Here is a 23,509-nt window from a genome sequence, read left to right as displayed (position 1 = left end):
AATGCCTTTTGGATTAGCAGAGTTGCACTTTAAGTTTGAAAGGGAACCTCTGCACTCCACAAGCACAGGCTCTCCAGGTTAATTTCACTCTCCAAAATGTACAAGCTGACCATTTTTTAACTCCAAACAACATAAAGTACATTACAATTTAATTAAAAGTTCTTATCAGAAAGGTAATCAGCACAAAAGAAGAATATACAAAATATTTACCAGTATACTGAGAGCATAAACATAGAGAAACAATGATTGATTGTTAAATTTTATTTTTGCTTTTGCTGTAATTATTTTCTACATGATGTAATGCTCTCTGGTTTTCTCTAGAGAGTGAGCACATAGAGACACAACTGCAAAGATATAATTTTTTATCCTTTATTTATAAAAAACATTTTGAAGTAAAGAGTCTGTGCTTAAATGCTTGACAAAGACAAATTTACTTATTTCATTTACAAATTATTGATAATACACAAGTGTACTATACCAGACAAGAACATAGATTTCCAGATTTTTATGTTTATGATCAATTGTTATTATATAGTACTGTCATTCATTTTTAGTAAAGTTCACTGATCTGTGAAATTTTTACTATGGACTATTAAATTGTTCTTTTAATTAACCACATAAAGATTTCTAAAAACAAAAGTGCTTCTTTTAAAATTCCAGACTTTAAAAAATAACTGGAATTCTGCAGTCTGCATAAATTCAGGATTTTGTTGTTTGAACTTTGAATTCTGACATTTTTGCACTGATTGTTTTCATTATTGTTTCTTCTCTACACTGAGCTGCAGCTTCCTAGGATCTTCAATGTCTGTCTGTAACCTTCCAGTGCTCTTTATTTGGATAGAGGCCTAATTCCTAGAGCCACACATTCACATGCAACCATATTTCAACAGTTAAAAATATTAATAATGCAAAAGGACTATGTAGCTTCTGAGTTTTGGATTAAAAGATAATATTGCAAAGCAACTCGGCTTTCTCATGAAACAGCAAGCCGTTACATAGTAGCAGCACAATGAAGTGAAAAAAGTCCCCTTGCCTGGAATCAGCAGCTCTAAGACAGCACAGCTTTGCAGCTGACTCCAGAATGGACGAGGTGCACATTGCATCCACACATGCTGTCAAATGCCACCTGTCAATCCATCATCCTCCTCCTGCCACACTGTGAGCCCTGAGTACAGTGAGGGGGATGGTGGGACTATGACCTGCAACACTGAAAACTCCCAGCCACCCAGAGCGCTTGGCCCCCTTTCATGAGAGAGTGCCTTGAGTGTGGACAGGAGTGATACAGTAAGTACACAGAGTCAAGGATTTATTCTGCCTGTACAGTGTCAGGACTGTCTCAGGAGCTACGTAGGTTTGGTAAGTTGATTATAGTTGTTTCCAGACAGAACAACTCCTTAAAAAAAGTGACCACTTGCATAACGGATTATCAGCCCACATATTTGGCACCACAACACACACAAAAACCCCTCTCTCTGATCAGGCACACAAAACTACCATTCTAAAACAGCCTGAAAGTAGGAGGGCCATATTGTAAAACATCTGTCTTGCAGTGCTTATATCAAGATTGTATTTATCATACCTCAGAGCTGTCATTTTCATCAGCAGCTAAATTGCTCTGTCCTAGATCAATTTTATTCCTCATTGGATTTCCATCTGCTGTTTTAGATGCATTCACTATTGCTAATGGATACAAAAATAATATGAAGCATGATCAACTAAAAAATGCAATAATTTAATACATTATATTAGATAGTATTGAATCATACTTTGGAACTCTACAGTTTTCTATACAGTATAAACTACAGTATATTCTAAAAACCTTTTTTCTAGAAACATTTTCGAAAATCATTGCTTTGACTTTTAAAGTATTCTGAGTTCATCTCACATGTGACCTTTGTTCATGGGGACTAGGAACGGCCAGATAATGTTATTTCTTCTTGTGATTTTGGCGATGTCTTCTTGGACTGTGATGAATACAGATGTTTTCGCATACTGTAGTTTCTTTAAAGTAGTCACCTGACCATTGTAAAGACAGCCTTACTTTTAAATTGGATATTTATGTACTGATGTTTTTTGTTTTCTAGACCCTAGCATTAGTTAAATTATTGCTTTTGTGGAACCGGTTGCTTAATATTAACCTGTATGTCCAGGTTAACGTTTCTATATTTTTTATCAATTAGTACAGGACACCTGAGTAGTGATGAATGTCATAGCCTGCCTGAGAAAAACAAAAAGGTCAATGCACAGGGTATTAAATCAAATACTCATTCCACTCTGTCATAAATCTTTGGTCAACATACAGTACCTCAGCCCCTACCCCTACAGAGAGGAAAAACAAATCAGGTCTATACCTGAAATTGTTTTCATTCAGAGAACTGAGCATTCTTCCTTCAGTCACTGCAAATTTCTTCCACTTGTTTGCTATGAGGTGAGGTTCCTAGTACATTGTACTGTACATGATGGAATGCATATGACATTAAATAACTCTAACAAAAAGGGTTTGTCTGATACTCAAAACTAACTGCTTTTCCTTTCAGATCCTAGACAACAACAGGCTGTCACATGAGTTATCAATTTCAACATATACTCTAGACACGAGTTCAGTCTGGGTTCACAGCTGTTGGTTGTGGAATGCAGGGTGAATGTGTGAATCAGCAGTCTTAATAACAATGTTCTTCTTATAATACATGCCCAGTTCAAAAACAGCATGGAGATGGTTCAAATTGCACATTGTGCCTCAAATCACATTGTTAAGCAATGGAGGATAAGTTTGGTATCTTTTGTTGATTCTTACAGTTGCATTCTAGAGGATGACCAGCAAGATACATCAGGGATTTGCTCTGAAAAGAAAATATCTTCACTCTGTGGTTAAGGAACCTATCAATTTTCTGGGACAGAATGGTGTCACAGAAACCTGTGAGTCTGCCTTGCTTTGCAGCTGGTTAAAGCTGGTAAAGCTGATCCTTTCTGAAGTGCAGCAAAATGTTCATAATGCAACATTCCTCTAGAATTTGCCGAGTATGAACTATAATAAAGACTGAAGCATACAGTACAGCATGTGTCTAAGACAGAGAGGTATTGGAGCTTAAGCTTCATCAGTGACTCTAACTGCACTTTAAGAGATAAGGGAAAAAATTAGCTAAAGCCTGGGGTCAGTTTCTGGCAAGAAAGACAACTTCATCTGAACACCAGAAAGACACATTCCTTTACTGATACATACTGTACACAGACAGTCAAGTGGACATCTTGTACACCTGCTGTAAAGTGCGTATTTTTGAAGGCACTATATAAGAAATGATAATGATGATGATGATTATTGTCACGATTGTAAGTCCCTCCTCTAAAGGGCGCTCTGGCTCTTTTAACCTTTGTCTTGTCCATTGTGGATGGATTACCCGGTTCTGGACACTTGCTTTCACCCTGGATCTCCCTTTGCACTTTCACCTGGACCACCCCCCCCCCGAGCTCCAGTGCACCGTCGACACGCCCTCCTGTTCGTCTACCAGCCCATCTCCCAGTCCTCTCTCCCCTGTGTCCGATTCACTCCAGTTCCTCGTCGTCTCCACCCCGTGTCTGTTTCACTCCCTTCTGGATTCTGCCATCTGCAGAGGGTCCTGATTTTACACTTCGTGACAATTATATGGACCCAAATAAGGTGTTTGCTGCATTTTAAATGTGCATATGCACATTGTTCCATAAGTGACAACTTTGACATCTTCGTCCATGTGAGTTTGTGAATCTCCACACGTCTTGACACTGGCAATTTATCGGTCTATACGTGTCTATGCTTGTGTTCTCCTTTACTAGCTCCTAAAGTTATTCAAGAACCCAATTGAAATGCATGACAGCCATGGTTTTTCCATGTCTCGCATCTGTTGTTTTTTATTTTGGAAAGTTTGCTTTCCTATTTGCAAGAATACCTACTGTATTTCGAGCAGAATCACAGCTGCGCGGCTGAATCCACCCCCAAAAAATGAAGGCTGGCGTGGGCTGTGCAGGGAGACTCAGGGTGCAAAGACAGGATTCTGTTATGCACGTCAGAGAAAAAAAAGTGTTTCATCAAGAATCTCACTATTGAATCCAGCTCGCTGTATATTTTCGATACACTGAATTAAGACACCTACCGTATAAAAAGGGGGGGGGGATTTCTACACTACATCAAACATGTTTAAGCTAAACCGCTACGCATTTTGTGAGCGAACATGACATTGAGTGGCAGAGTGAGCAATGCCTTGGATCCGGGGTGAGAGAATCACGCCGGGCTGACAGCTGCACAGACCATGAATGCTATTAATGTGGTGAGACTCAGCAAAGACACCAGCCTTCCAAAAAATGTGCATGGAATGAAAAAGAAAGTGAGCCAAAATAACAACCGTACTTAAAACGCATTCATTCCAAGCATGTGTGGCCTCACAATAAAAAAAACCTGCCCAGGTTATTTTTAACAAACATTGCACTCGCTTAAGTCCTGAACTGACAGGGTTGTCTTCTCATTCCAAACACGGAATTCCCCTGCTATGTCATGAAAAGGTAAAATACTGTATATGAGTATAATATCACACACGTACTGTAACTGCGTCCTCCACAGACTGGATTAGCTTTTAAAGTCTTTTTTTCTCACGTCTAGATGTTTGACACAATCAGAAGAATCAGCAGCTGTTCTGCATATGGCCATTGATGGATCACTATTCAACGTAAGGCTTCGAAACAACAAATGTGACATGATTTTCAAAATTACCAGCAATACTTGTTGTTCACACCACAACAGGGTCTCTTTCAAACAAGATCTGGTAGAAAACGTGAAAAAACAAAACCGAAAGCATACAGCTGCAGGAGCTGAAAGTTTATAATATGCATCATGTTTAACTTCGGATATGCAGTACAAACATTAACTCTTGTGATAATGTGCTTTTTAACTTGACCTTCACACGGGTTCCTTTAAAATGCAGTCCCAGCTAATTTTACAAGGATCGGCCTCTGTCATGTATTGGCTTGGGGGAGCAGGGGGGGGGGGTTAATACTTTTAGGCATTGACCAAATTTAAGTTTTGGATTTTTCTTCTCAGTTTTTGCAGCATTCAGTTTAAGCACTCAACTCAAGGTTTGATTAAGAAATATTCCCTTTAAAACATGTTTATACTGTACATTTGTAATTCAACAAAATATCAGCATCATTTGAAGGGGGTGAATGGTACCCTGTCTACATATCCTCAAATGTTACTACAAAAATGTAGTAAATGTATTTTTGCAGATCTTTATGCATTAAGATGTCTTTAAGATATTTTTTACATTTGTATACATTTTAGAGATCTCAAGTAGCTTTTTGTTCATGTTCAGCTAGGTTTGTTTAGAAATTGGATAGCCTTCTGTTCTCTGCTTCCTGTTTTACATTCACGTACAGTACTGTATGATAATGATGCTGAGCTGTAAGCTCACACTCTCTTTAAGGGGTAACAGACACCCATTTCTAAATAAACCCTCCACAATCTGTTATGTACAAGCTGGAGGGATGTGATTTTATAAACAGAAATGCACAGGTAAGCACACCTGAAAGAGGAAAACAAAGCCAAATCAATGCACTAAAAAGTAAAATATCTTAAGTTAATAAAAGATAAAAACTTACTATAGCAATTAGCTTTTCTGAAGGACTATCACCAAGCCTAAGACAGACAACTCCATTTCAGCTTCATGGGACAGGACTGGTGCTTTCACTCAAAATTCTCTCTCAAAATTCAGTGTGATGACATGTCTTCTCCTCTCCTGAGATCTTGTTCTTATTCAACTCAAAGCTGATCACACCCAACAAGTCCAGAAACTGTGGGGACCACCTTGCATTCAGAATCTCTCTGTAGCTTCAACTGAACGGGGTACTAGTGGTGGCGCTGCAGTTTAAACATATCTATTATTATAGACAGATAATATAAATACATGAAGGAGTAAAGGTTTATTCCATGCTGAAAGGAAAAGAAAAGAGATACAACTTTTCGGCTGTGGAGCCTTCTTCAGGTATGAAGACGAAGGCATCTAAAACCTGAAGAAGGCCCCACAGCCAAAATGTTGTATCTCTTTTCTTCTCTTTTCAGCAGAGAATAAACCTTCACCTGTTCCTTTGCAGCCTACGCGTGCTGACACAGCTCCCTATTTGAGCTAATATATACTTATATTCTAAAAGCTAATGTGATCACTAAATAAAAAGAATATTCATCCAACCTAGAGAGAGGCAGACTATTGAGATAACTGATTGAAATGAATGCATACAGAGGTCTTCAGACCCAAGCGTGCTGGAACCCTCTGCTTCTTATCCTACAGATGGCACTAAGGCTCTGCTCTTATGGTCTGGCTCCACAGAGGTCTCAGAGGCTGTGCTCTGTACATGCCGTCCCTGTCTTACCTAGGAAGGTGCTGACCTCCACCTGTAAGATGGACTCAGCCATAGTTTGAAATTACAAAAGAGGCAGTGCAAGATGGGGAAAAAGTGACAAATCTATCAAGGAAAATAAAGACATTTTGCAGCCAGCCCTGTTAGAAATGTACTGAAAATAAAGCATCTTTCAGCTCAAGTGATACAATAGAATGTTTGTTTCACTCAGATTTACAATTTCATGTTTTTTAAAGACAGTAAATACTGTCTTAATTGAGAAACCTCCTCTGCCAAAATGGAAATTAATATATTTTGAACTTATGTACAGTATGTGCACCATACAGGATGTGCTCCAGAAAAAGAACAACAACAACAATAGTCCTGTTTTCCTTTTGAAGACACAATCCAAACCTTTCTAGCTGCACTTTAAATGATCTGTCCATGTATATTTATGTTTGTAAAGATAAGGGATAAATACTCTTTGTAGAAACTTGCATGATATGCAAATACTGTATGTCATACATAACCAGGGAGCATCACCAGGGAGATGCCATATACTGTAGAATAGTTCAAGAAGATCATCAGCACCAAATGGTCACAGTGAGAGTGTACAGTAGCTGCTCAAAATCTTGTCTCATCCTTATTGTGTTGTCCCTTCTCCCCAGTACATTTTCCTACTTTATTTTTTTTCCTCTCTGAGGATATCCATTTGTTTAATCTTTTTGACTGACCACAAAACCCGAACAGGAGAGCTTGCTGCCCTAAACCATCACTCATTAGTGCGCACGCTGGCTATTGGCCCCTCCCTGGGGGCGGAGGGAGGGGGAGGAACGATGACATCACAGACCTTCCACACCAGGAAGAATGAAACTTTCCGACAAAACACAAGATCGGGCTACGACGGCTGCCTCTGATGGCACAGGGGTTACAGGGGACAGGGATAGGGGCGCACAATGGATTTCAGTCCCTTCAGAAAATCAAAAACAATATAAAAAATCACTGTTGAACTGGAGCCTTTACTGAGCAAAGGAACTGCAGCTAACTACAGTAGGAAGTTGATACAGTATTTACATCTTCTCAGTCCATATTGATGTTTATCCTACTTTAACAAACTTACTTTATTATCAGTGTAAAATGTACTACATTTTAATTTCAACTCGAGGCCTTAGTGCCTCTTTGAACTCCTCTGGGGACTATTCTGTGCATTAAAATGAAGTTGGATTTGAACCAAGCTGCTTCTGACCATTAGTATGACAAGCGTTGCCCACCCCAAGGCTCTTTAATAATTATGATTAGGGGAGCATTGTTAAAATCAAAATGAATTTCTCTCACAGGAATCATTGAGCTTCCGTAGTGGAAAGTGGAGGATAAGAAGCTAAAATTCACATTTTAAAATATACCAGAAACGTTTTTTTGAAATCTAAACTTTGTCACTTTGTTCTGGGAACTACAGTACCATACTGCATTTCCAGCAACAAACTTCAGTGCACATAACAAGCCTCTTATGCAGGCGTGTCTTTATTCGAAGGCGCTGTACTGAGTTTAAAAACAGATGTGACTTAGATGCCCTTGGCTTTTGGAATAAATCCTTGAAGTGTAAGTATGTTAGACAGCCGTGACGTAGGCGTCTTTTATCTCTGAGACATCATCAGACATGTTTCTGTTTGACCCTGGCACAGGCTGAACGGCAGTAAGTACAGTAACAGGCTGTGAAGATGTCTATTGATATGCTCTTGCCTTCCATTTCTTCCAGTGCTGGATGTTTGTTTCAGCTTTTTCCCCAGCAGAATTTTTTTTCTTCTGAATAATAGTATTCTTGAGAGCTCCTGTACTGTAGGTAGCATTTGAATCTAAATTAAATCCATTTTTTTAAACAAGCAAACCAAGGGAAAATCAATCCAAGAGAGGCCTGTCCTGCCCACCAGTGGGATGATTAAGGCTGATGATGAAGATGGTGAATGAACGAATTACACAAAAGCCTGGAAATGTACAGTATATAATCTGGAACAACGACGTTACCATATCTCTTACAGTTCCTGCTTCGGCCATCATTCTTTTTCCTCCAGCCAGTGATCAGCTGTACTTGGTCAAAGGAAGTGGGAGGAAATTTCGCCTCCCATTGAATAATCGATTATGCTAAGATCCCTGGCAACATGAATAAAAACATGTCTTTTCATTCTGTGGCTCCACCCTTTGGAGAATAAATCTGACCGTAAAGATGGAGCTCCCCTAGGACAGCATGTTTCAGGCATGCCCAACACAGAGCAGGGAATGGGATTTCAATGTACAGGAAATTCAATTTTCTTTACTAAATACATTGTTTACAGTTACATTTGTAGGGGGAGGGCAAGGTTGGGAACATACACCTACAGTATGTCCTAAAAAAAGTTACATGACTCTTCTTCGCTTCATTAACAGAGCACATCTCTAAGGAAGAAAACAAAAGGCATCTACTGTACTGTTGGAAACCCAAGGGTTTTCTTTATAGGACAGATTTTAAAATCCCCCTGAACCTGACTGCAAATATCCATACAATAAAGCACCTGGCGCCAATGCTTATTCAAAGATGTGTCTTTTGCTTTCTTCCTGTGTTGTCAGGATTGCTAGTATACATCTGCAAAAATGTTATACAAACCGTAGCTGCTTTTAAACTTTCAGAACCACAAAGCAGTCAGATTTATTTTAGGGAGGTTAATCACAAACTGTTGTGTACAGATGAAAATATAGGGTAAAATGGGCCACCAAGACAGACAATGTTTGTGATAGGATTTACAGAAGTGTGCAAGCTTATTAGGTCACGTAAAATTATCCAAAGCATTTTCTCAAAACACTTTACTGGGATTGATGTCTTTGGAAATGGTATTTACCAGAGTACTGAAGTTGCCCTTTACCTTTAATTTGACAAGCAGTAAATAAATTCTGTCTGACCTAACAAAGCATGTCAAAACTTAGACTTTCACAATTACACTGTTCCTCAAAGATCTGCTAGTGCTGTCTTTGCCCGACATTTAACATAATTTTAAAAACACTGACATAATGAAGAAAAAAAGAATAATCGCCCTTGGAGCAGTTTAGGATCATCCTGCTGATCTCCAGAGATAAATGCCTGCTGACTGTGCAGCATCAATATGAATGGTAGTGGTTACTGTAAATGACAAATACTAGTAAAAAAAACATTTTAAAGCTTTGAAAATACCATACTAAGAACAGGCCCTACGTTCAATTCTGGATCTGGAGTGCTATCTGTGTGGAGTTTGTATGTTCTTCTCGTGTTTATGTGATTTTCCTCCAGGTGCTCTGATTTCCTTCTGTAGTCTAAAGACTTCCGGGAAAATTGGCCCTGGTGTGAGTGTATCTGTGTGGCGTCCTGCCCAGGGTTTACCCTGCCTTTTGTCCTGTGAGGGACTAGTGTCCTGCCCAGGGTGTACCCTGCCTTGTGCACTGAGAGGGACTGGTGTCCTGTCCAGGGTGTACCCTGCCTTGTGCCCTGAGAGGGACTGGTGTCCTGTCCAGGGTGTACCCTGCCTTGTGCCTGCTGCTTGCCAGGATAGTCTCCAGCTCTCCTGTGACCCCGAACTGGAAGACGCGGATGTAGTAAGAAATGAACACTATTCACTGAACAATTTCAAAACGTATTTTTTCAGAAAAAAAATTGTATACAGTATGTACTTCAACACAACATCTTAATCCACATCCACATAATCCTCCATTAAGTCATACCTAAAACGCTGAAATAATAATAATATTTATTTTATACAGCACCAAAAATAAACCAACCAACTTAATTTATTATTATTTAAGTTAGTTAAATGGTTGTTTAGTTCAATTAAACTGTAACTTACCACCGTGAAGTTCATGACCTTCAGGATCCATATGGTCAATGCCAGATTGACAATCATGATGACCAACAGCAGCAGGACAAAGAAGTATAAACATCTTTTTCTCCAGCCGTACACTCCCACAGGATATACAGGGGCACAGCCTGGCCTTTGAAGACTGCTGGGCTGGGCAGCCAGGATGTACTGCTCCTGGGTCATCTGCAAAACACAAGCAGGAATTCGACTGAACTCGGAAAAATATTTCACAAGTAAATGTCGCTTTCTGAGTTTTATTATGACTCCATATTTATTTTTTTCTAGTACTCCCATAACTGCATACTGCACCCCCCTTTACTAAACACCAGTTTTTGGCATTAATTTGCTGGTAGAGGAAAAACAACTTGTACCTGTAACATACTGTATACTGTATACTGTACTGTAAGTATAAAATCTTGAAAACCCTCCTAGCGATCTAGATTTCTGTACTCTACAGACATCCTTCCCTCAGGCTGGACTATGAGGCCAGGTGGGCTTTGAAATGGGTCAGAAGACTCAGGGCTCTGTGTCTGTGCATCCCAGATTCCCTCTGCAGGCACAGGACCGTCCCTGGGAGGATTAAAAAAGGTTTTAATAACAGCCATTACTGGCCAGGCTGAATTCACCTTCGGAACCACACCAGGCAACAAGGTCCAAATAGTGTTTTTCCTTTTAACAGTCACGAGAGCCTCATGCACCAGCTTCCCTTTTACTGGAATAACAGTGATGGATCACAAAGGTTCATATGGCTTTGCATCAGTCTGGAACAAGCCTGATCCAGCAACATAGCGAACAGGATGAAGAGCAGGATGCTGCAGTCTCCACCTTGACTTTTTACCAAATCCATATTATCTAGCAATAAAGGGTACAAATCAGTTTATCTTCATCATTCTTATTTCAACAAACAATTCTGCCTGTTTCTCCCTTCATGTGGACACTCTTTCTCACCCACTGTGCCCTACCTCACCTGCTCTGTCCTTTATGGCCATTTGCTTTACACTCCTGCAATTTATCTCTCTCACCGGAAAAAGGACAGAACATTGTCTTCTCTTTCTTTCTACTTTTCAGCATGAAATTAACCTCTACTCCTTCCTCTGCAGCAAAGTGCACGCTGTGTCTTCACAAGCGTTACACAAAGCAATTCATACAGCTAATACTGAGGGCTAGTAGCAGGTACTGTATGCTGAAACTGATAAGTAAAGGATCGCGATTTATCTACATATTATTGCGATTGAATAACAGAGGGACAGATGGCACAGAAGAGGGACATGTGATCATAATGTCAAAGCTATTATTTCTGCTCAGCAGAAAGGGACTCATCAGTGATACAACCCTATGTATTTTCAAGTTCCTGGCCATCACTAACCCACATAGTGGAATGATTCCATTGAAGTGGAAGTATAAGTAATGAACCACTGCACAGCACTGTTGAAGTTACAGCTGTTACTCTAGCAGCCAGTCTTAAAGTCCAGACTAATCATAAAAAACATGCAGGTGCTTGATGTCAGCAGTTGCCTATAAGAGTTTTTCTCAAAGGTCTGCTGTGCTGCTTGCTTTTTCCATATAAATATCCCCTCATTGAAAGCACTTCTTTGGGCACTTCGGTAAGATAACACACAAGAAAATTATGAAAAAAACAGACAATTTTAAATCCTTAAAACGGATTTCCTCAAATGAGGCAGCTATAAGAATAGGACTAAGAGTTCTCAGTAAGTGAAATTTCTTTATCATAAACAATAGAATTTGTGCAATTATTGTAAATCTCTGTCCCTCCTGCTGAGGCATGCTATCAGAAATAACTTATTTGTCTGCAATTCTGGCATATTTCTTGCTGTGAGCAGTTTATGGACAAATTTCCCATCTAATTCTTTCCCTATGAAATGGGTGTTTTATCCACAGGGTGCTCACAAGGAAAAAATAAATCCCTATTTTTCAGCGAGGGCAATGCCTATATTGGTCCAGCTTAACTCTTGTTATCACACTGTTCTTGTCTTCCCCTTATCGACCTCAACCATGCAATATTTCAGAGAGACCGCTAGGACAATGGATACGTCAGACAAGTCGCACTGCCAACCTTTTGCAGACCTAGTTTCCCTGGCCATTTACTTTATCTTCAGGAACACTCAAAGTCACAGGTTTACTGCTGTCAACTTTGCAACACAAATTAGTTTAGACAATCCATTCCTGATGATATTTCAGTAACTGATGCAACAGTATTTCAGAATGTCAAAGTGCTGAAGTATCAATGAATTGATAAATATTTGAAGGTCATTTTTAATAGCTATTAGAATTTAAATCACTTGGTAGGATTTTGCTGTTTTGCATGGTTGTTAATTCTAATTAAATGCTGACATTACTGAACAACTGTTTGGAGGCCAAATAGTGCATCACACACTGATATTGACTTAGATTGCTTTCCTTCACACATCATCCTCCTCACAACCTTCAGCTGACAACATAAAATTCTTTTTTTTCAATAAGTGGTAGCAATATTTCACACAGACACACACATTTGTTTCTCCTGTTAACTATTAAAATTACATTCTGACTATCCTAAACTGTAGTGCTAAAATACCTCCTGTAATGCATACAATAAGTTACTGAACAGTCTCTTACATTCAAATTGCCCCTCTTCTTTTTTTTCCTGAGCATGCATGCAGATGTGACAGAAGAGAACTGTTTTGCATTTTCATGGGTTTCCAGTCACATTTAATAATTTTATGGACACATTCTGGCTGTTTTTTTATACCAGCAAATAAAACGCAAAAAAAAAAGGGAACAATTTTCAATGTTGACATCGGTGTTCTTCAATCTTCTTTACCTGGGAACCAAGACTGCACTGGTTTCAGCTTTTGTCTAACACATTATTAAAGATGTAGCTTTTAGAAGCCACAAGCAAAATCTTAAAATAGATTTTCCTAGAATCATAGAACACAAAAAGACCAAATAAAATACAGTATGACAGTTCTCAGATGAAGCAACGATCTGACCTGCCAGATCATTGAACCTTTATGCAATCAACTGGAGTGTTAATGAACAGATTTACTTGACAAAAAAAATTCCCTTTAATAGACGAAAGGCAAACTGTGAATGTTCCAGTCTTTGACAATACTGTCCATATCAGCACTTAAGTCCCAATGAAGGAGTGAAAAAAAAATCTAATTGCATTGATGGCGAGTGAGATGTTTTCAGTGGAGCAGAAAAGTAATTGGTTTCATTCCCACTATCACCGAGGATGCTGTTTAGACTTCTGAGCTTGTTGTCATTTCCTGATTTTTGCATGGTACCAACACTTACTTCCAAGCTAATGTAAGTGCTGACTTCAAGCCAGTTTTTGTTTTGACCTGATGAACTTAATTAGAGGGCAGTTCACAGTGGCTCCACTGAGGAATACGGATCTCGGGGAAAAACCTCCTCGGTCAAAGAACCATTAAGTTTGGTGTAATAAGCCTGATCAAACCCTTTCAACTGCATATAAAGGATCCATGGGATGGAAAAAGCTTCTTCCTTTGTACTTCTTAATCAAATATCACCAGATTCCCACACGTGCCTCTAATCTGGGCTTCAAGATGGAGTCAGAACACCTCCTGCTCGAGCTGATTTGAATCGGCGCTGCACGAATCACAATGTCTCTCTAAACCAGCAGCTGCTGTGGAGCCTCGCGTCTTTGCATTGAAATTCCGTCTTCAAAAACCCTGCTTCAGAATCGATAGGAAATGATGGCGATTTCCATAAACATGAAAGGGGGGGATCTGAAGCAAAATAAGCCGATTCAGCTAAAGCTGCTACCAGCTTTCACAACCCAAAAACTGAACAACAAGTCGGCCTTTCAGCCCGATGGCCCTCACAGGTTCTTGCCTTCACAACTCAGTGCAGTGATGCGAAATTATTAGATCTCAATAAAGAACGAAAATCAAAAAACAAAAGCGCTGTAAACCTTGATTGGGAGCTCTTTTTATTGAGACACCGATACAGAACTCCCTGGGGCATACGTAACGAACCCCCATCTAAGCTCGGTTAATTTAACATGGAATTTGCAGTTTTTCTCAATGAGATGGATCACAGGTTGACGGATTTTCAAAACGTACTAACTATATGAATAGAATCCTAGGAATTACAGTATTTATTCACCTAAACACGTTACTGAATTGCATTGTGTGACATGGCGAGGCAATGTTTAGTCTGTTACTCTCCTGAAACGCAACCTGGGTGTTGTGAGTGGAAACTACAGTACATGGAAGTGCTTTGAAAAACTGTGTGTTTTTTACACACCTATGGCACACCTCACCCAGCTACAGTATGTGCTCTTACCATGCTCTTCCAGGACCCTGGCATCAGCTAGTCCTACATGGGCTGGATGACCTGAATGGCCTCCTCTCGTTTGTGAGGCACTGCAGTTGCTCTTGTGTGACAACTTGAGCCACAGAATCCTGAACAGTGAAGTCCCTGTGCCAGCTTGTTAACTGTCAGTCTCACGTCACCTTGTGAATCGGATTCACTCTCATTAAGCCTCAGGGGCTGGAGGCCTGAAACACGTTTTGCGAGCCGCTCACACTGAAAACGATACATACAAAACAACAACCGCGGCCGGAGGTTCGGGTAGAGACTCTGTGCCATGGCTAATACTCCAGAGTGAAAAAGCACTCTCTATGTTCTGAATATGCAGTACTCAACCATGTCACTGATATTGCAGTGCATTTGTTAGTTATTTATAGTTTCTACTCTTTTTGATTACATTAAGCTACAAAGGACCAAATGGGCTCTGAAACTGTTGTAGGATGTGTAATGTCTATTGTTACATTACAAAAGGCTTGCTTAAATACATTACAACACTCCAGGCTTGTGAGAACAACATAAAACTACACTCTCTTATTTGTCAAAGGACACAAAGTGACTTTACAGTCTATACTGTACAGAAAACACATGCCCATTCTTGATCTACTGATATTGTTGCTGTTTATTTGATCTTATTTGCAATTAGATCTTAAACACTTAACTCTCTCCATGGATTTATTACCTAATATTGTGGACCGGCCTTCAGTGTTAGAATTTTTCAATAAAACACTGTACCAGTGGCAGACAGGGTACCGATCTAATCAGCTTTCAGGATAGGTTGAGCTAAAAAGCAAGTGAGAGACAAGACATCAATGGGTTGGAGTGGTGCTGGCAACATCTGTCTGCTGTGGAACAGACACGGTCTGATGATTGACCCTGACAGGAAGGGATGTTCCACGCTGCCGCAAACCTGTTTACTTGCGCATTACTACAGTAAAATATCAACAGAAATACAGTACGAATTTGTAACCAAAGGACCCCCATTGAACAAGCAAAACATTTCTGTTATGAACTGCCTATATTAGCGGCATTATGTAATACATAATATTAACAACACAAATGTAAACCTACGTAGATCGCTAATGTACAGTAGTTTAAAACCATCAATATGGAAGGACCTTAAAAAGAGAGCTGTTCTAATGCGGAACGTGATGTTGCTGGCATTTGTCTTTCGGAAGTTATACAAGAAGTGTGAAAAAAGTTAACTCTCCCCTTTTGTTCTCCTCAGCCACTGGACAGAGAACATCACGTCTTGAAGAGCAGAGTGCAATTTGACAAACTGCTCGCTTACCGAGTACAGCTGTCGTTCGTGCTGGAAGTCAAGTCTGCTGGTGGCAGGGAGGCTCATTATAACCTGATCTGGCAGTGGATGACTGAGGCGTTTTACAGGAGAGTGCTGCACACATGGTCCTCAGTGTTCTGAACTTTTCAAAGAGGCAAGGATTCTGCTCTTAATTATCCATTTTCCTCCTATCTGCTGTTCCTTAGAAATGCTTAATTCACTGAAGACAATGTCACTGCAGACACGTTTTGTTTAAAATGGCACTGAAAACTTCTGTTCTGTACAGATTTTCACAGGGTAGACTGAATTGTCCAGACATTTCATTTTTTTCTTATCTTCACAGTCTCTTGCATCTTTTGTTTGAACTTTGTTATGCAACACTGCAAGTGTAACTTCTACTGCACCTCCCACAGATATGGGAGTCAGACTGCGGGTAGACTGAGGGCTCACATTTAAATGCTGCTCTCCCTGAAAGATTTACTTTTGTTCACGGGTTCAGCCTTTTCACCGTTACATTAATCTCAGCTGCTTATGTGGTTTTAATTATTCTACAAATTCCTTTGCATTTTAAAGAGGTAAGTAAAGGATATATTGTTAGACTCAAATAAAGCATCACATTATATATAACATAAAATAATATTATGGAATGTTAATAAAAATCACTTGTTGTAAGGAGATAAACAGCATAACTGATACGGATATCAAGACATATATTAGAAAATAAGACATTTGGCCAAAACACCGGGGTAATACCCCTACTCTTTTTGAGAAACACCCTGGGATTTTTAATGACATTTTGACCCTTTACAGTATAGTGTCCCTGTCACCCACACAGTACACAGGTGAGCGCCCCCTACTGGCCCCTCTAACACCTCTTCCAGCAGCAACCTTAGCTTTCCCAGGAGGTCTCCTATGCAGGTACTGACCAGGCTCGCACCTGCTGAGCTCCAGTGGTGCGTTGCAGGGTGGTAGGGCTGTTGGCACAATGCTAGCCACTGCACTACTGTGCTGCCCTCTTTTCTTCAACTAATATACCAAATTTGTTCTCCAGCTGAAAACTTTTCTCTTTCTGTAAGTCTAAAGTTTTATGATGCAAGATCCTCTAATTGTTTCCCTAATGCATCATAACCAGATGGATTTTTATTCAAGCTTCACATAACCTACAGCTGTTACTTCAGATTGCAGATAATGTAGATAATGCCACCCTCAGTTCTGTATGATCTTTTATTTTCAGACATTAAAGGATTATGGTCACCCTGAATTGGATTTTATGGGGTCATGAAAACGATTCACGTTATGGACACGACACTGGTCAGCTTGCCATTAGAGCTGCTGGCGTGAGTTGTGAGACCAGGCTCAGAGATTGCTCTCATCAATATCAATGATTCATGTCTCACTGCGATGCTATGGGCAATACTATATACATCCCTTTTTCCTTTTCCGATATGGTCTATCCTTAATGGTCTGATTTACTTGGAAAAAAATAAAACACCTGATCCCCCAATTCTCTTTTCTGTTAGAGGGTTTACTTATTTGGGTTTTTATATACAACCCACATTTTCCAGCAGTCATATCACCATGCAACTCACAACTGGCAACCCACTGAAGCTCAGCAGGTGCGAGCCTGGTCAGTACCTGGATGGGAGACCTCCTGGGAAAGCTGAGGCTGCTGCTGGAAGAGGTGTTAGTGGGACCAACAGCGGGTGCTCACCTTGCGGTCTGTGTGGGTCCTAGTGCCCCAGTGTAGTGACGGGGACACTGTACTGTAAAAAGGCGCACCATCCTTCGGATGAGATATTAAAGTGAGGTCCTGACGCCCTGTGGTCATTAAAAACCCCAGGTGTTTCTGGGAAAGAACAGGAGTGTTACCTTAGCATCCTTGCCAAATTCCCCCCCTGCCCAAACTTCACATTGGCCTTTACCAGTCATGGCCTCCTAATGTTCCAAGTCTGCTCTCCTCCCCACTGAGAGCTGGTGTGTGGGGAGCGTACTGGCGCACTCTGGCTGCGGTCGCATCATCCAGGTGGGGCTGCACACTGGTACTGGTGGAGGGGATCCCAATTACCAGTAAAGCACTTTGAGTGGAGTGTCCAGAAAAATGCTATATAAGTGTAAGGAATTATTATTAATATATGCAATTTGCAAAGACAACTTTACAGATTTTTCTAAGGAAACAGCAGATCTAAAGAGATGACTACCTTTATATCCCCACTTTGGATGGAGAAACTCAGTTATTAAGTGATTGATATTCTTGTGAGGGACAAATCTTCCTCTATCCTTTTATCTACACTGCAACCATCACCTCCAACCATGCCAAACAAGTCAATTGTCTGATTTCAACCTTTATCTGGACAGGCAAATGTCCAAGAATACCCACCTACTGTATCAGCCCTCTGAAATGAAAGTCTTTGGTGCCTTGGCAACAAACTGAATACTCTTTAGTACTACAATCCTGGCAGACAGATATTCACATTTCAGTGAACACAATATTTGCCATTTGCCCTCAAAGCAGGTCTTTGTAGAAGCAACCCTGGGGACATTTGGGAAATTTTAGTAAAAACCGACAGCGTTCCTGTGAATTCAGCAATTGTTTCCTCATATGTCAGAATTTATATGCCAGACAAATAGCAGTGTCAGAGCTAGGGAGAAACCATTCAAATAGCCTGTCTGGTTGCCAAAAAGGATGTGTGCTGTAAAATATATCTATAGTGATATAACATGATATAACCCTACTGACGTTCCAATACTTAAGAGAAATCTACAATTTTCCTGAAACACCTTATTTCACGTTTTTGAGGTCTCACTCAGATGACATTATAGTGTTTTCCAATTCAGAGCCACCATGTTGTACTCAGACTAAACCTATTTTGTATGATGCTTTCATTTCACATTATGGAGAATACTTTTGTTGGCGCTACATACAGCTTGACATTACTTTAACACCATTGTGCACTATTACAGTGCTGATTACAGCATTGTCTGTGCTTATATTGAAATGTTGCACTCCAGGTTTATTTTTATTTTGAATTATTAGTCTGTAAATAATCATGCTAAGTAATAAAAAGATGCTGAATAAAGACTAAAGTCTTCATGCTATTAGGTAAAGTTCCAATTGATAGCAATTTTGTATTATTGTCTACCTCAGGAATGTTCATAATAACTAATATCTTATTGGGGTCTTCTTAAAAATTCAAAGTCAGAATCTTCCAGTATTTTAAGAACATATATGCTCATGAGCTGACCTCTTATTTTATTTATGTGAAGAAATTACAATATATTTTTTTCTCCACAGTAAATACTAATTAACTAAGTGACAGGAGGTTTCGCTGGGAAGAAAATAGGGGCCTTGTACTGTATGTGTACTAATCACTTTTTAAAACTCAAAACAACTTAATACATCCTACACAATGCACATTGAACAGGACTTCACACATCCTACAAAGTAAAGAGGTCAACATGCATTAAACTAACTCTAAAATTATTTTATTGATCTCTGTATAAAGAGTAAATACCGACTGTGAACAGATTTAAATAACTTATAATGGGGATTAATGCAAATTAAAACATCTCATATTGACAGTGGAGTTTTGTGATGTTAGTATTTTCCCTTACTAGGTCAATATAATTAGATCAGTGTGGAGATTTCATTAAATAGTGATGTGATGTTGAAATAGAACCACAAAATACAATTGTATTTGTAAAAAATGCCTTCCAAACAGGAAGCAAAGCAATAACGTCCAGAAAGCTGATATTATCACTCACTATCAAAAAAATGGTTCATTTCAATATGCAGGTGAGGGCATTCAGTGTGAACAGGATAAGAGATTGCAAGACATCAACCAAAAAAACATTTGCCAGGGTCGCCAGCTCTGCCAGATTTTGTATTTAATGTATGTGCACGTGTGTACGTGTGAGTATGCACAGTATGAGCACGCATGTATGTGTGCACTTGGATGCCTTTTGTGGTGAAAAGGGTACTGAGAAAAGTAAAATGCCAGACAAAAAGTATCTAAAGTGGCATTTTCTTGAAGAGGTGAAATAAAACTTCATACAGTATAAATCAATGTCAGTTTGTTCATGTAAATCAGTATCTACAGTACATCATTTTTTCTAATTAATTATTAAATTAAATTATCTTTTCTAATTTGGGGTTCCAGCCCAAATGATTAATTTCTAAGTAGTGATATGTGCAACAAGATAGAAATTTTGTCTCAGGAAGGAGCCCATTGTCTGCTGTTAAGATAGCAAACGCAAAATCATACTCAATGTGGAAAAAAACAGGCCCATTTGAATAGAATGAATAATATAGCAGGAGAAGAATATTACCATTCAATAATCTGTACATACAGCTTTCAGACACTTAGATATTAAAAAACCTAAATGCTTCACACATACACTCACAATGTCAAAATGAAGAACTTTAAGGGAAAAGCAAAGAAGTCAAACTTTTCTGGGTACCTAGAGCCTCTGGAAAACATCATTCCAGTCTGTAGACTGATCGCAGTCATCAGAGATACAGTGTTGCACACCATCTTAGAAGAGGCTATTACAGCTGCATGATCATATTTGTCTCTCATTTGGTTGATTTTCTGCCAGCATCTTCTGCAGCTTACCAGACCATTGGAACACACCAGAGAGCGGTGTCTAGCCATATTTTCTCAACCGTGACATTATTGCAATGGGCAAAGCAGGCATCATAATTATTCATTGGCTTGGCACACTCCCTTTAATCTGAGTAAATTACGAATATTTCCAAATGTTTTTCAGCAGGAAATTGCTGAGAGCTGGGCGATCGCAGGTTCTGTCAAGATTCTGTAACTGTGTCTGAACCGTGTGGTCAGGAACAGAGCAGCTCTGAGTGTTGTGGGTAGTTCCTTCCATCTCTGAGGGGCGAAGGTGGAGGATGAACAGACTCTAGAAGAGGGAGAGGGAAGAGAGGCCACAGATGGGTGAACGAGAAGCAAAGAGGGTGAGAGGGGAGAGACAAGGAGCAGAATCCGTGAGACGGTGGCAGGAGAGAATATGGGTCTCAGGTGCAAGTGGCGAGAGAGAGCAGGTGGAGGGAGTGGAGCAGCATGAGGAAAGACAGCGAGGATAAAGACAAGTTGAGCCACAGACTTCTGGACGAGGTGGAGTGGGCGGATGAAGAGGGATGCAAGAGAATAAGCAGGAGAGCACTGGGGCCCACAGTAGAAGCTGTGTAGAACGGATGTGGGAAAGCTGAAGGTTCGTGGATGTTTCTGAAGAAGCAGCAGCAGGAGTGTGCCAGAGACTCAGAACCTGAGAGATTTATCAACCTTTAACCTACAGTGCATCTAAAATTGACACCATCAGCCACAGAGCTTCCCTCTCATTCGAAGTGGAACACGCCGGCTCCACAGGGAGTGAGCTTTCAGAGTCCTCTAGAAGATTTAAGTCATCCTTGTGCAATTCCCCCATCCCTTTTCACTCCAGGTTTGTTACAACGAGCTCCAGTAGCTGCACTGCATTCTGGTATCTACTTGTGTTCCATGTGTGAGTGCATACTGTACTTTTAATGCTCCCCAGGCTCCATGTTAGAAGCTCAGAGGCTACTGAAACAACTCGCCCAGCCCCCTCATGGCCGAAGATGGTATCATGACTTGTAAGGTCAATCCGCCACACATCAAAACCGGGTTTGTAAAGCAAGAACTAGCAAGTCATGGCAAATGTATGCCTTTTCTCCCATGTATAACGAAATGAAAATGAGCGACTTTATACATAGGGCAACCCAGTGAAAAAAAAAAGAGCCAAATAAAGTAAAATGTGGATCCAGATGTGACAAAATACGAATATTACAGCCCTTACGCATATCTGCATATTACGGAAACTGTAATTTATACAGTGTTGTGACGCACTGTTTTTTGTGGCAATAAGAGAGATAAGGCAAATTAAAATGCTGTTGAGTTTTCAGCAACATTATGCAGCTGCTTGAAGTCAGAATTAGCTCCTGCCTGTTTTTCCTGTTGTTGAAATGAGGTAAAAGCCTGTCGAGCACAAGGCAAGAGGCCACTGCAGCCACTGGAGGAAAACAGAGTCATCAATATTGAAAGGAGCAAACAGGATGATTCTTTATGCTTTTAATTTAGTAATTAAACTGGACAGCAGGGCTGTTCTGAACCGATTTTATGGTTGTAAGATGGGGCTCAAATATTATGTATTGCTTTGATTCAAGAAACACACTATAGTAACTACTGTACTGTATGTACTGTGTAAAATCTGGAGTTCTAAAATTGGGACTGTAAGTATCCATGCAGTGTAGCAGCACTGTGACCGAAGATAAAGATGATATCATACACACTTCATAAATGAGACATTTTCAGGAATTTGCACATACTGTACTGTACATATGTGCATAGGTGTGTTTCTGTGTGGTGCTCATAATCATACACATCATTGAACTGAAAACAAACTGTACATCCGTCTGGCCAATTCTACACCACAGGCCTCAGTCACTAATTGGTGGTGATGTGTTTTGGTCAGTAGGTCTACAGTAGTAGTAGGTTTACAGACAGCAGCACCACTTGCCTAACACATGGAACTAAGAGTCATTTACATACAATGGAAAATGTCAATGACCATCCATGCTAATGAACATCACCAGATACCTCCAAATGAGATTTACGACATGCAAACTGACTCCTGTATTTCTGAAGGGTTTCATGAAAATCCGCCGATAGTGATGCTTTTAAGAGCAGGATGGACTTATAAATGACAGTTAAAATGCAGTAGGACAAGAGGCACTTTTTAGTGCTATTCATCTTGAGAACAGTGAGAAGGGCAAAGTGCTGTTACACTGACAATGCGCAAGCAGTAACCTCATGCAGTGGAGGTTACAGCCAAGGAGACATGGTAAAAAGCTCTGAATACCACACCAGAGAGTGTGCTCTTACAGAGGCCACCCCTCCCCCCCCGAAGTCCGAGAAAGTGAAGAATCTAAGAAAAGAGGGAATAAAGGAGAAACAAGACCTTGCTATTGATACTGAGGTCAGGAGAAACAGAAAATTGAGGGCTTCAGATATTGTGCAGGAGCCAGCTGAGGAATATGGGGTTAAGGTGTCAACATAACCAGAAAGAAATTGAATGAAAGAGAGGGGATTCATGGCCGAGGTGCTTGAAAGAAGCCCTTGAACAGGGTGATAAACAAGATGAAAAGGTTAGCTTCTGACAACAGAAAAAAGACACCATAATGCAGGAGCTCTTTTGCAGGGAAGTCGTCCTGTGAACCCGAGATGTAATTTGTTTCGCTCCTACAGGAGAGAAAAGATGTGGTGAAAACTGTCAGCAAACAGGTGTGTCCACACCCCCCTGTACAATACGGAGGCGACAGCACTGATGTTTGTAGGTACAGATGCAGATCCAGATGCTGGAGAACGTGTCCAGGGTGGCCTACAGCACAGTCTCAGATAACTGAAACAGAAGCTGTCAGGACTAGGACACCAAACACACATCTAAACTCCTCCGATGACACTATCCAGGGGGAAAGTGGACTGCAGGAATCTCTGTCTCCCACAGTCAGCTGCCTGCAATGCTGTTGCGCATTTCCTCAGACAGAAAAAGGCACTTTTCAGTGTAAGAATAAAAACCGTTATACTGTGAAAATTATGTGAAGGACAACTTCCACTTCAAATACGGATCCATTATGGCAACTAGAAATTGA

General features: G+C 40.2%; 1 protein-coding gene across 1 annotated transcript in view; it reads right to left on the bottom strand.

Annotated features, from left to right (window-relative positions):
* LOC102684917 (zeta-sarcoglycan) overlaps nt 1-23,509 on the bottom strand; it is a 212,021-nt gene that overhangs the window by 83,022 nt on the left and 105,490 nt on the right. Inside the window, exon 2 of the mRNA XM_006629983.3 lies at nt 10,203-10,397. Coding sequence (XP_006630046.2) covers nt 10,203-10,397 — 195 coding nt within the window. The remainder of the gene's footprint in view (nt 1-10,202; nt 10,398-23,509) is intronic.

The sequence above is a fragment of the Lepisosteus oculatus genome, chromosome 1 (genome assembly GCF_040954835.1).
Source record: "Lepisosteus oculatus isolate fLepOcu1 chromosome 1, fLepOcu1.hap2, whole genome shotgun sequence".
Lineage (NCBI taxonomy): Eukaryota > Metazoa > Chordata > Actinopteri > Semionotiformes > Lepisosteidae > Lepisosteus > Lepisosteus oculatus.
Note: the sequence above shows the minus strand (reverse complement) of the source record. Positions and strands in the feature narration are given on the sequence as shown.